The sequence below is a fragment of the Opisthocomus hoazin genome, chromosome 7, assembly GCF_030867145.1.
Source record: "Opisthocomus hoazin isolate bOpiHoa1 chromosome 7, bOpiHoa1.hap1, whole genome shotgun sequence".
Classification (NCBI taxonomy): Eukaryota; Metazoa; Chordata; class Aves; order Opisthocomiformes; family Opisthocomidae; genus Opisthocomus; species Opisthocomus hoazin.
This window is the reverse complement of record NC_134420.1, coordinates 62,644,946-62,661,493: the sequence shown is the minus strand read 5'-3', so window position 1 is coordinate 62,661,493 and position 16,548 is coordinate 62,644,946. Positions and strand designations below refer to the sequence as shown.

Sequence of the window (16,548 nt, the reverse complement as noted above, 5' to 3'; positions counted from 1 at the left end):
AGATATAAACATAACTTCAGACGCAAGTAATTCCAGAGATTCCAGTACAGCTTCCTGCATAAAAGAAAATCGTACATTTAATTTGAGAGGTCATTTCATAAAGGAACGATTATCTGCATCACAGTGTCATATGTAAATGTGAAAATGAATTACCAATTTTGGTTTAAAGTTAAAAGATGTTTTGCATGAGTTTTCTATGACCAGTTCCTGCATGTTAATAGCCTTTTTATAAATCATAATCTCTTTTTCATTTTATGGCAGTTGTAATTTTCAGTGTTAAAATTAACTGCCAGCTGCTTTGTATCAAAGGTTAGAATATCTAGGTCAGAATATCAGTTCTTGACAAATAAACTAAACTATAAGCTGGAGTTGGAGCTAGAGAAAAAAAATCTTTACTTTGTGGCAAAGTTCCAGCATCTGGTTATTTCATAGAACATTTCTTCAGACATATCATCTGCTTGTACAATTGGGGGGACACCACAAAACACTTGGCTTTGTGATCTAAACAGCCAAAGTCTTGTTGTAACTTTACAGAATTTTGATAACTTGGCTAGGTTACTCAGCTATTACTGAGAAATGCGTATAATTTCCAGTTAATATTTATTTTTAATTATAATTCACAAATATTTTGAACACATTCAGTTAGCAGAAAAATTAAAATGATATTTTAATGTAATTGGTTTATGCATATTATGTTTTATGTTTCCTAGTTTGGAATTGCTTTGTCTCTTCTATTTGTACCCCATGAAATACTCACTGCTTACTTGGAAGTACCAATATACCCATGATCCCAAAAGCAGAACACGTTGTACCTAACCCTATTAGCTGCCTCTAACCCAGTTTTAAAAAAACCTTCAAACAGTGAAAATTCCCCAGCTTCCATAGGTAACCTCATAAGTCTTTATTGTGAGAGGCTTTTCCTGGTGCCTGTCTTAAACCTCTCTTCTTACAGCTTAAGCCCATTCTTACTGACCCTTTCCTCAGCGCACGGCATTTTTCGCCTTTCCCCATAGGTGTTTAACACCCACTTGCCGTACTGCTTTTGTGTTTGGCTGAGACATTTGCCAACAGTACAGCATTTTGTATCCTCAGTTATCAGCATTAAATACTTTGTATTTCTTCTCTTTGTATTCTGATAATTCGGTCTTCCTCCATAATTTACTGAAGATGCTGATGTTTTTCCTGAAGGGGGGACCAGTTTCAGAAGATACACCATCTTGCACTGTATAGATAGTATAGATATTGTTGTACAAAAATTTTTCTCTGTTTATCCCAGAGGTTAAGTAGCTTTCCCTGCAGACTGTTGCTGAAGTGAGCCTTTGTATCCATAGAGAGTGTTACAGGAATGCTTTTTTTCATTATTCTGAGAATTAATAACGGAGCATTGAATGTGTGTAATAAGTGCTCTTTCATTTCTGGTGTGTGTCTGTGTTTGGATTCGTTTTCAGACATCAGTGTGTAACGCTGCAGTGTTTCCAGGCCCAGTGGTTTTCATGTTTAACTTACGGCCGCTCGTGTTTTCTTTGCAGTGATAGTCCGAGCTGCTGACTGCAAGAAGGTGTACCAGATAGAGCTTGCTCCCAAAGAGAAAATTATCATCCTCATCTGCGGTCGGAACCATCACGTTCACCTTTACCCCTGGGCTTCTCTGGACGGGTCCGAAGGAAACTTTGACATTAAGCTTGCAGAAACTAAAGGCTGCCAACTGATTACAACTGGAACACTAAAGAAGAATTCTTCAACCTGTTTGTTTGTGGCTGTCAAACGGCAGGTTTTCTGCTATGAAATTCACAGAACTAAACCTTTCCACAAAAAATTCAGTGAAATCCAGGCTCCAGGAGCTGTACAGTGGATGACAGTGTTCAAGGACAAGCTCTGTGTTGGCTACCTGTCTGGGTTCTCTCTGTTGACCATCCAGGGAGATGGACAATCTATAAACCTGGTAAATCCTAATGACCCCTCGCTTATCTTCCTCTCACAGCAGTCTTTTGATGCCCTTTGTGCTGTGGAGCTCAGTAATGAGGAATACCTGCTTTGCTTCAGCCATATGGGAGTATACGTCGATTCGCAAGGTCGAAGGTCACGCATGCAGGAACTAATGTGGCCTGCAACTCCTGTTGCCTGTAGTATGTATATGTTTTTCTGTTGCCATATCCCCGTTGCTGCTTTACTTGTCTAAAATTAATCAACATTGTATTCTATTTTGCTTCGGTTTGTCTTTCAATATCTATAGTTTCAGTTTTGATGAGTTACCAGGGTACATAGTTCTTCCTGATGGTAGTTTTGGACTTGGCGATCCCCTGGGCTGAGATCCTGGACGCCACAAGAAAAGAAGCTCTGTCTCGTTACAGGACACAGAAGAACGAGTAGTGGAACACAAAATGATTTTTACAGAGAGTAGTCCGGATGCAGGACAGTGCAAGACTACTGGTCTGTGAAATTCTGTAAAGATTTTTGCTCCCCTAGAGAGTGTAAATGTCTAGTTGTCTCTAGGATGTCTTTCGTGGCCTGTACTCAAAGTACAATAGAAAGTTGAAGATTAAATGTAACTGTGACTCTAAGGGTTCATCAGTATAACAAAATAAGAGATAAAAATACTGCTTTTGGCAGAACTCGTTGCAGTGTTTCTCCTGTTGGTCTTATTTTTAGGGGGAGAATTTAAAAAAATAATATAGGCAGGTGGAGGGTCATTTTTCAATGGCACTGCTCTTTTCAGGCACATTGGTTTATCAGTTAATTAGGATAGAAGGACATGCAGAGTATTTTTCGGTATTTGATAGCCAAAGGCAGTTCATGATAAAACTGGGATTTCTATTTGGAGCTCAAATAGCAATTAAAGTATTTTGAGTGATTGAAAGCAAGAAATAGCTTTTTGTTCAAATAGCACGCCGAGCAGTTAGGTGCTCGTTGGTTTGATCAGGCCAGGCCCGAACAGCAGTTTGTTTAATTTTAATTGTCTTGAACTGAAATTGTTTGCTTGCGTTACTCTGACCTCGTTCTGTACAGAAGTCTGAAGCAAAGGCCTGAGGAAACAATGAAGTTGCCAATTTACTTTAAAATGCCATTAGCAGAAGCTAATGTTTCCTTTTCCTTTATCAGCTTTACAGTTTTTTGCGTTTCAGCAGTCTAGACATGCTAGTTAATTATTTTGTCTGTTATTAGAAGCTGTTGTTACTGTAAACTATTTTATAGCCTTCTCGTGTGTGCTGTCCTGAGTGGCGATGGCCTAGGCCTGTTGTTGTAGAAGGAGCAACTTTGTCCTCTGCCAAATGAAACTGGATTACTTTCCTTTTCATTAGCCTCATCCTTCTTCCTCAGTGCTGGTGCCTGTCACTGGTGATGGTGGCTTTTTTTAGCTGCCCATCAGGAGATCATCAAAGTGGAAATAGTTCTTCCCCTGTTGCAGTTGCTGTTGTGGTAATGGGCCGTGTTGTAGAGAGGTTTTAAGATATGATGGAGAATTTGTCTCTAGGGCATTCAGTCCCCTTATGCTAGGAGAGGCTGAGGTCTGCACTAACAGAGTCAGCTCTGTTATCTTGAGTGGCCTGTCTAGGTTGTGGTTAAACCAGCTTGATGTGCTGGTTTGGGGCTCAGTAGGTGTTGTGGTGCTCCTTAGCTTGAGTATAGCACAGTGAAAAGGCTTGGAGCCAGCAAGTCTCGAAGCTGTAGCGTGGGCAAGCCCAGCGCAGACACTGACCTGTCTCTCTGGGAACCAGTTGAGATCTGGCCAAGCCCATCAGCTCTGACTGGTAAGTTCTGCCTTGGCTACCAGCTGGCCGGGCAGAAGCAGTTGGTGTTCCTGTCTGATGCTCAATGGTCTCACTTGATGTGGACATCCAAGCCAACCATGACCCCATATAATAAATACTTGACCATAAATCACTTCTGGAATACATATTTATGATAGCTGTCCAAGGCTTTCTGTGAATGAGTTTAAAAAATAGCACTACAACCTTGCTTCAGTTCTTCTAAGAAGATTCTGTAATGTGTTTGGTGTCCTACTGGGTTATTTTCCTTTGGTTTATTGAAGCAGTTATTTTCTCTATTAAATCCCATAAATTTCTAGTGACTGCTCTTTACATCAGGGCACAGTCTTTACATGAGCAGAAGCAGCATGTTGATACAAAGCTCTAGGGATCTCAGCTTTTCGGTTGACCTAAAATAAACTTGTCTGCTGATGCCTTTGATGTTTAAAAAAAAAAAAAAAAAAGCTAAAAAGAAAAAATGGGTTGTGGGCTTTAAGCATTATGACTTTTTTTTGTTAGCCTGATGAGAGCAACCCGTACATGAGTATCTAAAGCTAGATAATTGTTAGCAAAAGAGGAAGGAAATTGAGAACAGATCTGCATCATGACTTCATGACCCACCTCACAGATGGTGGCCCTCTCTGTTCCTCTGCACACAGCAGATGTATAGTTAGTTTGTTGCTTCCGAAATGAAGTAATCTGCATCTGTAGAAAATCTGGTTGCTCAGTTCCTACCAAGTAGCAAATTTTTATGCGTCTGAAAACGTCAGATGCCATTTTGCTATTTCATTAAATCATAATTTGAAGTTTAAAAATACTGAAAGGGTCAAATTTGTATCTTTCCATGATGCTGGCAGGTGTTGTTAGCAAGTCTGTTATCCAAAAATATCTGTTTGAAAGTAGGGCCAGGAAAAAAGTGTTCTAAAATGTATCTCGCACATGGTGGAAAACTTGTAAGTATTGAAATTTGCTCAAATCTGTGTTAGTTCTGGACTCCTGAAACCACATTGGGGTTTTCTGTTTGTTTTTAATCTGTGCAGGTTGCAATTCTTCATACGTAACAGTGTATAGCGACTATGGTGTTGATGTGTTTGATGTTAACACTATGGAATGGGTCCAGACTATTGGCCTGCGAAGGGTAAGTAATTTTCTTTGAATATAGAACTTAATTGGGTTAATTCTAAATAAGGTGTTTCTTCGCAGTGTATGCTAGGCTTGAGTTAATTCTCTGCCTCCTTCCCCAAAACAGATCAGACCATTAAACACGGACGGCACGCTGAATCTCCTTAACTGCGAGCCACCAAGACTAATATATTTCAAGAACAAGTTTGCAGGTGAGTACTGAGCAAGGGGAGAAATGGGAAAATGATACGAAGCTAACTGGGTAATTTTAAGCAACGTTACCGTTGCATGAGATGAAACTTGTATTGGATGCGTCTGGGTCAACATGTACCTATGTATGTGAAATTGCATTGTGATATTACAGCAGGAGCAGTCCTCAGTGTGCCAGAAACATCTGACAATAGCAAGAAGCAAATGCTTCGAACCAGGAGCAAAAGAAGATTTGTATTTAAGGTTCCCGAAGAAGAGCGATTACAGCAAAGGCGGTAAGAATTTAATGGTGGTAGGTAACTTAATATACATGATGACATGCAGAGACTGGGAATGCTAATAGTATAAATCTCTCTGTTCTTTTAGGGAAATGCTTAGAGACCCGGAGCTAAGGTCAAAGATGATTTCTAACCCAACGAATTTCAACCACGTGGCTCATATGGGACCAGGAGACGGAATGCAGGTTCTCATGGACCTCCCACTGGTAAAACACATTTAAAAGGGAGGGGGATACGTGGGCATTTGTTCTTGCTCAGAAAAACTGCGAAGATGAGCTGTATGGGGTTCAAGTATTATCTTTGTACCAAATTCTGGTTTTAATCGTTTTGAGAAAGTTGAACCTTCCTGAAGCACAATGCTTCTAAATCCCATGCAAGGAAATACTGTTAGCTGACTTACAAATGAGACACTGAAAGAAATAGATATCACTGCCAGGAGCTTGTTACTAGTTTTGTAAATAATCAGTCTCTCCTCCTTCCTTTTTCTTGTTTGTCGTCTTAAAATAACAGAATGAATTTCCCCTCATCCTCTCGACATTCTGCTCTGATATCACCTCCAACAGGCTTTGAGCACATCTACCACAAGCCCTATCTCTGCTGAAATCTTTCTCGAGAGTGACCATTCCTCACTGCATGGCTCCCCTCTGCTTTCTTCCTCTTCCTGTCCCTCCTCTGCTTCTCTAGCAAGAATAGGAATAGCTACAAGCTGTTAGGAACTGGAGTGCTGTGCTTGTGGCACTTTGCTAATTCTAGAGCAAAAACAAGGGGGGGGAAAACTAAAGCTGTGGAGGTAATTAAAATGCATGTAAGTTGCGGTGCTTTATAGCGTAATTTTTATTTTGTATTTAACAAATACAGCATTTTGTGAGCTATTTTAGTGTTAAATCCACAAGAGGAAGGCGCAAAGGTACACTTCTATGTTCTGTACCCTCCATTTTATAGCTGCTAGTCAGGCTTTCTCTTGTCCTTCTCAGCTAGCCCAGATGAGGGCAATGCATTTGTCCTTTCAGCAGGAGGAGGAAGGAAAGCAGAGCTGTTGGTGCAGTCCCTGCCCCTTCATAGAGGGTTTGCTGGCTGGCAGGTTCCAGTGGCTGCTGTGGGGCTTAGTTCCTTCTCTGTCTTTCTCAGGGTTTGTGTCTGTTACTGAAAATATGTGGATGTGGTCAAGTAAGTTCAGAGTTTTTCTACCAACACTGGGTTGTAATAGCTTCAAAAGCACAGTAAAGTTTTCATGAGTAACAGCTCCTAGTTGGATAGCTTTTGTTGCTGGCTAACAAGGTGTTTCATTTCAACTGTAGAGTGTCCTACCTGCTGCACAGGACGAAAAACCATGTCCATCTACAGCTAACCTCTCACGGCAGCAGCAGCAGCAGAGAAGTAAAACCTATATTTCATGGCCCTCATCAAGTAAGGCTGGAAGCAAGCTTGTCAGTTCTGAGCTATAATTTATGGCTTCTACAAGAGGAGTAAACCTGCTTTGTTTGCTTCTTTCTCTGCAGGTGGCAGTGATGTGGGAGGAGCCATGCCTTCCCGAAGTATGTCCGATCCTGACCAGGAGTTTGACAAAGAGGTAAAATAGCTTTTATTAAATGGAGACTGTGCCCTGGCTGCCAAGAAGGCAAATGGCATTCTGGGGTGCATTAGGAGGAGTGTGGCCAGCAGGTCGAGGGAGGTTCTCCTTCCCCTCTACACTGCCCTAGTGAGGCCTCATCTGGAGTACTCTGTCCAGTTCTGGGCTCCCCACTTCAAGAAAGATGAAGAGCTACTGGAGAAAGTCCAGCGGAGGGCTACAAGGATGGTGAGGGGACTGGAACATCTCTCCTACGAGGAGAAGCTGAGGGAGCTGGGCTTGTACAGCCTGGAGAAGAGAAGGCTGAGAGGGGACCTAATATACGCTTACAAATATCTCAAGGGTGGGTGTCAGGAGGATGGGGCCAGACCCTTTTCAGTGGTGCCCAGCAACAGGACAAGGGGCAATGGGCACAAACTGAAGCACAGGAAGTTCCAGCTGAACATGAGGAAGAACTTCTTCCCTCTGAGGGTGACGGAGCACTGGAACAGGCTGCCCAGGGAGGTTGTGGAGTCTCCTTCTCTGGAGATACTCAAGACCCGCCTGGACAAGGTCCTGTGCAGCCTGCTGTAGGTGACCCTGCTTCGGCAGGAGGGTTGGACTAGATGACCCACAGAGGTCCCTTCCAACCCCTACCATTCTGTGATTCTGTGAGACTGACAATATCCTGTTGCCATAGATTGTGGGTTTTTTCCAATAAATTAAATTTCTGAGGAAATACTTCATAAAGACCATGTTCTTTATGGAGATGTTTTCCTTCCACAAACTTTTTTTCCGCCTGTAATATATGATTGCTAGTTAGATACGCCAGCACAAAAGCAAAGCTGTGAAAAGATCTTTTTATGGTGATATTTTAAGAGGTATTATGTCTTGGATTAAGCTTTGTAGACAAGGGAAATTTGACTAATTGATTAAACGTCCTCAAAGCACCTAAAAATGTTCTCTGGGCTATTATCATAGAACATCAAAGTAATACGACTAGTTACGTAATTTTCTGTGCTGCCTTAAGGAAGACTTTTTGTCATGTAAATTGAGAAGGAATCATATTTCAAAATACATAAAGCTGCTTTTGGCAAGAGTAAATGTATGTGCAAGTAGTCAGCAAACTGAAAATGTCCTGGCTGTACAAAACTGGTGTCCCTGAATCTAAGCAGAGAAGATGTTAATGTGATAATTGCTGCTTGTAGGCACAAGCAGTGGTAGATTCTAAGGCTTTTACAACATTTTCTTTTCGGTAGATGTTACAATTTTTTACAATTTCTTAAATTAAAAAAAAATGGTAGCTTGAAACTTGAAAAAGGAGGTTCTAATACCACCTTTTGGCTTTATACTATTTTTTTCATAGCTTTTGGCTTTATCGCAGCATGAACTGGACCATGTTAGGATAATCCTGTTATGGATGATCTTATTGTTTGACCCATGCAAAACCTTGTGAACAGAATACTTGAAGGATGCTAAATATATGTGCCCTTTCTCGAAAATAACTTGCTGCAATGGCACCAGTTTTTCCTGTGCGGTATTTCATTGGCTGTGAATGTGTGCACTGCTCAGAGTTGTAACTCACCTAAATAGTGGGGAGCTTGCCAGCCATCCTGTTGCAGCGAGACCAGTCTGTGAAGGCACATAGCCAACAACCAGTCTAATGCTGGGGAAATAACTGTGGATAGACTGTCTTTATTAGACACTGACGTAGGGCGTCTCCACTAAGTATATGCTATTTCCAGATCTCCAGCCTGATACTTGGCAGCCTTCACTCTTTTGTCAGGCACTTCGCATGCTTGTCGCTGTTGCTTTTTGTAAACAACTCAGATGATTGTTTCCTTCTCACCAAACCGAAGATGATTGACCGTAATTGTTTACATCTTTATATGGGCAGATAAATCTACTCCTGGGCTACAAACATTGCTTCAAAAATGCAGGCTGGTAGATCCAGAACAACAGTGGGCAGGTAGATGCGTTCCGTCAGGAGAGCTTTGCTGTGGCTGAAGGAGAGGAGCCTGAGATTTAGCAGTTTCCATGTACTTTGCCGTAATTCCTGTTACCTCAGAAGGTCGCTGCACTGCGGCCTGTTGACGATAATGGAAGTATTTGCATGAACGTTTAGCTGTGAAATGCGTCTAATGCACACTGCTTCATAGGTGTTGCTTACCCTAATTTTTGAGTACCTTTGCAAGCTTTTGAGTTTAAGAATTGATTTTAAGTAAGCGTAACGGGGTTTTTTTAACATTTCTTGTTAACAGCCTGATTCAGACTCCACCAAACACTCTACTCCATCCAACAGCTCAAATCCAAGCGGTCCCCCGAGTCCCAACTCTCCTCATAGGAATCAGCTTACGCTAGACGGACTGGACCAGTCAACCTGTGACGCGTAACACTACCGCTCTCGCCGTTCTGGCTGCGATCATCCACTACTCCATGGAGTATTCAAGAGCAGGGCAAGGCTGTCTCAGATGCTAGTGCCAAGACTGACACTGAATCTCTAGTGTTGTACAAGAATAATTATATATCCAGATTGTAGATACAAACTATTGAAATGAAGAAGATTCTTTACTAAATAGCGATCAAGCTTTTTATGCAGAATTGTTCACTGCTCAGTTACGGTTGATTCCTTTCTGCACAGCTGTGACACAGTTTTATTGCATAGGAGCGTTTAAGGCCACCAGTAAATAGTCTTATTCTTATGCCGAAAAAGAAATAGAGAGAGCTACTGATAATGTTGTTACAATATCAGGAATATTATTTTTCTATAGAATGATGTAATGTCTCATTAGCAGGAAATCCTTTTAGACACAATTTTGACCTCTAAATAGGAAATGTGAGCAGGTCTAGTTACATCCTCAGATGAATACACTTTTCCCTTTTTCCCATAACTGTTTTTTTCCCTAAATCTTAAGGAGAATGCTAGGAAGCTGTAGGTCGTTTCTGACATCAATAGAATCACCAGGAAGTCAAATAGAAGTTGGTTATAGTTTTGTGGCCTTTTAATTCATTTAGCCATTACATATACAGCTGCATAACCATCTTTCTATCTTTCTACCAACTTTTTAGTCTTGTACATAGGACTACTGCCAGTTTTCTTTTACCCATACCCTGCTTTTTAGTCCTCATCAATCAGTCATTAGTCAGGGCTTTTAAAATGTTGGTAATTACTTCTGTGGAAAAAAATTTTACTGCTAGTTCCTACCTGTCTCCTTCTGAGATGTTGTTTCTCCTGTTTTTTTGGTGTAAGGACACACTACATTGTTTAGCTAGCAAGCCTTCTCGTGGATGCGTTGCCCTCGAAGTCTGCTTGGTCTAAGGGACTATATCGCACTAAGACATCAGTCTGTTTTATTGGTTACCAAAGTGGAACGTGAAGGATGTGTAACTGGGGGTGCTGCTTTTCTCATGAATTGTATCCTCACCTGCATGAAGACCCCATGATTATTAATCAAGTATTGATCATGTAGAAAAATGCACAACACACTCCTGTATATTTTGCTATGGCCCACGTGCAGTGGTGATGTTTTGCGTGTATATTTAATCTCATGCTTCCATGTATTATACATTTAGTAATCAACGATTTGTGACCATGTTTCATTAAAAGCTTGTAATTAATTCAGTGGCTGGCATATCCAGTTTGTCATTGTCACACTAGTGTGCCTTCTGTGCCAATTTTATGACAGTTGGATGTCACTTATTTAAAATTTGGTTTAAATGGGCTAATGATATACCAATGGCTAATGTTCTTTTCTGAAACACTGTATAGGACGTGCACTTATCTTTAGTTTAAACTGAGTGTTCTAGTCAACATTTAATCCTGTTACGTTAAGTGTTCGACAGTACTTGCTCTTTTTCTCAGATTCTTGATAAAGGGGCTCAGGTAGAGCTGGACACTACTGCTTTGGGGGTTTTCTGGTTTTTACTTTTTTAATGTAAGTCTAAGTCTTTGTAATTATTGAATTGTGAGAACATTTTTGAACAATTTACCTGTCAATAAAGCAGAAGAGGGAGGTTTTAAAGCTCATAGTCGTCTGTCTTGACGTGTGAAAGAGTCTACCACTGACACTTGCTTTAGTTTCATGGTAAATCCGCTTTGTTCATGTGGACATTTTTCATAAACTGAAAGATACTCTGAAGCTCCGTGCCTGAACGCTGTGAGAAAGGTGTCTGTTTCTGCACGTAAATGCATGTTTAGGAGCGGTGGAAGTCCTTTCGGTGGAATACAGTGTTGAAATGTTGTGCCCTCGCTTTGTGTTAGAGTTGTCATTTCATCGAGTCGCTGGCCCTATTAATTCATTTTTAAATTATTTATGTAACTATACCCTAACGACTGAAGCATAGTAAGGAGGCCACAGGATCTGTTCAGACATCTGAAGTGTGATAAAACAATACAGGCTTTTGACTTGTCATGAACAACATGAACATTTCAAGGATTGGTGAGCGAATGGTGCGGCCCCTGATGTCGGGGGTTTTTAGAGCTCCCCTCGTGCTCCAGTATTTGAGCACCGCAGAGCTCGCTGTCGCTAGAACAGAGCTGACGTCTGCTCCAGCGTGTCCTGGGTAAGCATCCCCAGCCCTTACGGAGTGCCCGAGTGCTCCCGGACCACTCCTCGGTTTGTCTTGCCCAGTTTACTCCAGATTATCTTAATGGGAAGGCCTGGATTAATGCTTTGGACCCCGCTGTTCCTTGCTTGACCCAATCTACCAGGGCAAGGCCAGCAGGCCGGGGCGGATCGGCTCAGGAAGGTGCATCCGCGCTCTGCCCTGGGGCTGGGGGTGATGGCTGATGGGAGGTTTGAGGGCTGCATGCTGGAAGCCTTCCTGCAAGTGTTTGTGCTAATCAGCCTTTGACTTTTAAAAAACGTTTCTACTGCTCTTCAGCTGATTTTTCTCTGCAGTGAGGACTTCAGATGACAACAAAGTCTTTAATTATGGGGGTATTAAATCATGGCACTCAGCAGTGCCAGGACTTGGTTATAATTTAAGCAGAAGAACGTTTCTAGAAAAATAAATTAATTGCTCAGTATGAATATATTATTCTTCCCCCCGCCCCCAAGTCTAGCCAAGCAGAATTCCTCCCCAAGTCCTCCACTAGAGCCCTTTGCAAATCTTCTGTTCCCTTAAGGCTTCTGATTCTGGTTACCTAAAGAGTCCTCCTGAATCCTCAGGAAAACTTTTGGAAGTTCAAGGCTCGATGTGAAATGTTCCTCTGACAGCGCACTTTCTTCTCCCCGGAGGCTACCAGTCTAGTATCACAAATGAGGAGCTGAGTTACGCAAGGAACGAGGATGATTTGGTCTCTGCCCGTTCCGTTTTCCCAGAGGCCTGACATCAGGTCCCGAAGCTGAGGCTGTGGCCGTACAGCTCACCAGAATCCGCTGGTCACTTCCAGTACAGCTCTTTGCCCCCAGAGACTCACTGTTTTGGAACACATCCTGGTGTCCCTTGCTACCCAAGAACTGAACTCATCTGCCAACACCTCTGCCCTTAGCACAGACGTGCGGAGAACAAACGGCTTCCTCAGTGGGCACAGTCTGCCGGGGGGCAGGGTAAGTACCCACACAGCTAAGTCACGGGGAGGGGACCTCAGCATGGAGACGCTGGGGGTCCAGGCACCCTCGCTGTTCTGCGCAAAGCCACACTGGGCATCCCTGGGAGAAAGCGGATGCATAAAGATCTGAAGATCTGGCACTGGTAGTCTAAAGCACTGAGAAGCAGGCAAGCGTTGGAGGGAAGAGGTGGCTGTGGGAGCTGAACTGCACCCTTAGGAGAGTTAAGCAAAGCATCAGTCAAAGGAAGGTGTCGCATCATACCCACAAACCTTGTCTCGCTGCTGAGTTTAGCCTCCTTGAAAAGCAAAATAAGAGAGCTGGTATTTTTGCATGCTCAGCTACTGGAGCATCTCGTTCCACTTTGCACCCTGCCTGCTCTGTATGAAGCACGTCCGGCAGGCAGAAGTGAGGAGGACGTACCAAAAAGTAGTGCTCACCTACCCAGCCCTTGCTTTCCACTGCGGTGGCAGCAGTTCTGGACCACCTTCTCCTCTCTGCTTGCACCCCTGTGAATGTGGCTCCCCTCTCTCTCATCCTGTACCTCCCTCCTCCGGCTTGGGCTCCTCACAGCTTGTGGGACCTATCCCACTGCTACCCTTGCCCAGCGTGGAGCAGCCCCTTCCTAAAGCCTGAGAGCTGCTGCCCAAGGCCTGGGCTCACCGCTGACGGGACAGTGCGGCAGCATGGGGCTTGGTGGGGGTACTATGGGCATGGGTACCACATCAGGGAGGCAGGAGGGATCGTGCAGTGCTTGGAAACAGCCAGCATGCTCCCAGTGCTTCTTTGCAAAGCCCTCCTAGATGAGGAGCTACTGGAGAGAGTCCAGCAGAGGGCTACAAGGATGATGAGGGGACTGGAGCATCTGTCCTACGAGGAAAGGCTGAGGGAGCTGGGCTTGTTTAGCCTGGAGAAGGCTGAGAGGACACCTTAGAAATGCCTAGAAATATCTGAAGGGTGGATGTCAGGAAGATGGGGCCAGACCCTTTTCAGTGGTGCCCAGCAACAGGACAAGGGGCAACGGGCACAAATTGAGGCATAGGAAGTTCCAGCTGAACATGAGGAAGAACTTCTTCCCTCTGAGGGTGACAGAGCCCTGGAACAGGCTGCCCAGGGAGGTTGTGGAGTCTCCTTCTCTGGAGATATTCAAGACCCGCCTGGACAAGGTCCTGTGCAGCCTGCTGCAGGTGACCCTGCTTCGGCAGGGGGTTGGACTAGATGACCCACAGAGGTCCCTTCCAACCCCGACCATTCTGTGATTCTTGGGCCATGGGGATGGTGACGAGACCGGACGTCAGCTGCGTGCCTGCTGCAGGACGCTGGCAGAGCATGTCCCAGTGGCAAATGATGCTCAGATGAGCGTTGCCGGCGGGGTTAGCTGAGGACAAGCGCAGAAGACAGCGGGACGTGCTCGGCAAGCGAGAGCTGCAGTGCTGTGCTCCAGCCAGAGGAGGAACATGGACTCCGCAATCAGCCCCTTCCCCGTCCTTGCAGCAAATATTTCCCCTGCTCCCCAGTAAGATGCAGCACTTTTTCATCACCTGACTACACAGGTTTATGCAGCTTTATTGCTTGTTTTCCGATAGATAAAACCCTCAGATTTTTTTACAGCTCCGCCTGCTTTCCAGTTTCTTACGCAGCCCCTGCTCTGCGGTCTGGTGAGGAAGAGCAGAGCAGAACCCTGCGTGTCGATGGAGGAGACGGCCACCGCTCCACTGCCACCCCACACTCTGTGGTGCCAGCCCCTGCCAAGTCCCCTCTCTTTTGCTGCTGCTACTTCCCAATAAAAAAAGCCAAAAAAATTAAAAAAAAAATGCATTGGGCGAAGCCTGTCTGCAGGCTCAGAGGTATTTTGAGCACTGCTGCCGGCTGCACTCTCTGAATCCGGATTTGCACAACTTCTGTGAGCAGCTACGCGTGGAGGGGAGGCACGGCGCTACGAGTTGGTGTCCATTAACGGTGTGCAGGTTGCTTTTTCTTTCAGACCCTGGGAAGCAATGAGTCCTGAGATCTTGCCATTAGCACTAATGCATTTTGCATTAGTCTGTCACAGCTGAGGACCCTTGACTCTCAGGACCAAGAGCCGAGCAAAGCCACCAGGTCCCAGCCACGCCGCGCACAGCCTCGCGGACACAAACCACCCATCTAACGCGCTGCTTACCAAAGGTGTCTGCGAATTAAATTCCTTGTTTAGGCAGGCTCCCAGGGGAGACCCTTGCGTACCGAAACCCGTTGCGTTGCCCTGCCTGCACCGCGGGCTGTCTGCGTGCGCCGGCGCGCAGGGTAGCGAGCGTGGATACAGCTGGTGTTCCAGCAGCTGTTGGTCCCGGCATCGCCAACCGACTCTGGCGCTTCCGTTTTTTCCGCAGAGCTCCCCCCTCCCTGTCTGAGCTTTCTGTACGAGCGAGCGAACGTGGCTCCTGAAGGAAAAGTACAGAGTGTGCTCTGCTAGCACGCTGACAAAAATTGATCTCTACTTTAATTAAAGCCTCTATTGTAAGTGACCTCGAGGTGCTAATGCGTTTTAAAAATGAAGCCTTGCCAGCAGCAAATCCATACCCCCCAATACGGAGGGGTGACCACGCGGTGATCCGTGCCGGCTGTCCAGCCAGCCGCGTGTCCCCTGAGAGCATCCCACCTCCCGGGGAACACACCTGCCTGCGGCTCGCACCAAAATCCCCCCGTGCCCACACCAGAGCTGGTGTCCTCAGCTGTTCACAGGGGAAGAATGCCATCCTGCCACCATCTTGCACAATGGTCCCTGATGCTGCTAGGTTGTCTCTTCCCTCTCCCAGCATGCGGCCACAGGATGCTCTTGCCTCTTGCCTTCACCGTACATTGTGGGGGATGCTGCCACCGAGACCCCTCACGACGCTGAAGCGAGGGGCCCGACAACCAGCAGCAGGAGGTGAGGGCGAGCGACAAGGGGCTCCACACAGGATGGCCCCAAGCCCTTTCCTCGCGCCAGGCAGCGCTGGGGTGACGGGCTGCCTGGTGCAACGGCCTCCGGCATGCAGCACTGCGTTGGCCTCGGCCAGGGAAAAGTAAATCCTGTTTAGTTAAAGGCTTGTAAGCTGGAGGAGGTTCAGTCACTTGCAATGAACTGATTTGAAAGGGGAAAAGAGCACAAAAATCCTCTCACAAGCAGCAAGTAAAACACCCGCAGGGATGCGAACGCCCGCCCTGCACAGCGAGACCCAGATGCTGTGCGGGCCGGCGGCTGCTGCGGCTGCTCTGCAGGCACCATGGTAACATCACGGCGCCGGCACCGCGACGGCGAGCAACGCACGGGCCGGCCGTGCTGCGCCCAGTCCCCACCGGCCCCCGGCCGCGGCGGCGGCCAGCCTCAGGAGGTGTGGATGAGGGCTTGGGGTGGGGGTTCTCCCTTGGGTTCACGTCACAGGGGTGCTGTGGGGTGAGTTTTGCAGACCCGGCTGTGGGTCACTGCTCTCCATGGAGATGCAGTTATTTCAGGGCCATGGGATGGTGGGGCTTGGGTATCCCCAGCCTGCCTGTGCCAGCCACTGCCTGCAGCAGCCTATGGCTTCCTCCGCATCCCGACCCAGCCAGTGACCCTTCCATCCCGCACCAAGTCCCTGACAGCCGCAGCAGAAGCTCCTGCCCGGGAAAGTCGCTTTTCACCCCAGCAAGTGCCAGAGGGCACGCTCAGCAGAGCCGTACATGGTGAAACCCCCACCCCGTGCCCCTGCGCGCAGACCTCCACTCAGCCCCAGCTCTGCCCAGGCTGGCGAAGGGATGGCAGCAGCCGGAACCTGGAGACGGCCCCGTTCCCTGCCCAGCTAGCGTTGTGCGGCCAGCCTGCTCGTGCTGCCCGGTACTGCAGGTCTCTCTGCAGGCAGGGGGTCGGCGGGGCTGGTCTCACCGCCGCGCGCTGCCCGTCACCCTTCGTCGGGGCTCTGATGCATCTAATGATGAATTCCCAGGCCTTTGAGAAGGGATTATGTCTTCCAGAGACTACAACAAAATATAATAAACTTAAAATAGCTGCTTCCTTATGGAATATGCCAACAAGCCCCACTGAAAACCCAGTAGAGCGTAAATTTGCATAAATTTGAATACATCTCCATAAT

The 16,548-nt window shown here is 45.9% G+C and overlaps 1 protein-coding gene across 2 annotated transcripts in view; it reads left to right on the top strand.

Moving 5' to 3' along the window:
• The window catches only part of CDC42BPB (CDC42 binding protein kinase beta), a 97,261-nt gene extending 86,334 nt beyond the window's left edge, over window positions 1–10,927 (top strand). For both annotated transcript variants that reach the window (XM_075426605.1, XM_075426604.1), the window contains 8 exons: window positions 1,530–2,126; window positions 4,787–4,884; window positions 4,996–5,080; window positions 5,233–5,353; window positions 5,445–5,562; window positions 6,655–6,763; window positions 6,856–6,926; window positions 9,167–10,927. In XM_075426605.1, the coding sequence (XP_075282720.1) occupies window positions 1,530–2,126; window positions 4,787–4,884; window positions 4,996–5,080; window positions 5,233–5,353; window positions 5,445–5,562; window positions 6,655–6,763; window positions 6,856–6,926; window positions 9,167–9,298 (1,331 nt within the window). In that variant the 3' untranslated portion in view covers window positions 9,299–10,927. The remainder of the gene's footprint in view (window positions 1–1,529; window positions 2,127–4,786; window positions 4,885–4,995; window positions 5,081–5,232; window positions 5,354–5,444; window positions 5,563–6,654; window positions 6,764–6,855; window positions 6,927–9,166) is intronic.
• The last annotated feature ends 5,621 nt before the right edge of the window (window positions 10,928–16,548 follow it).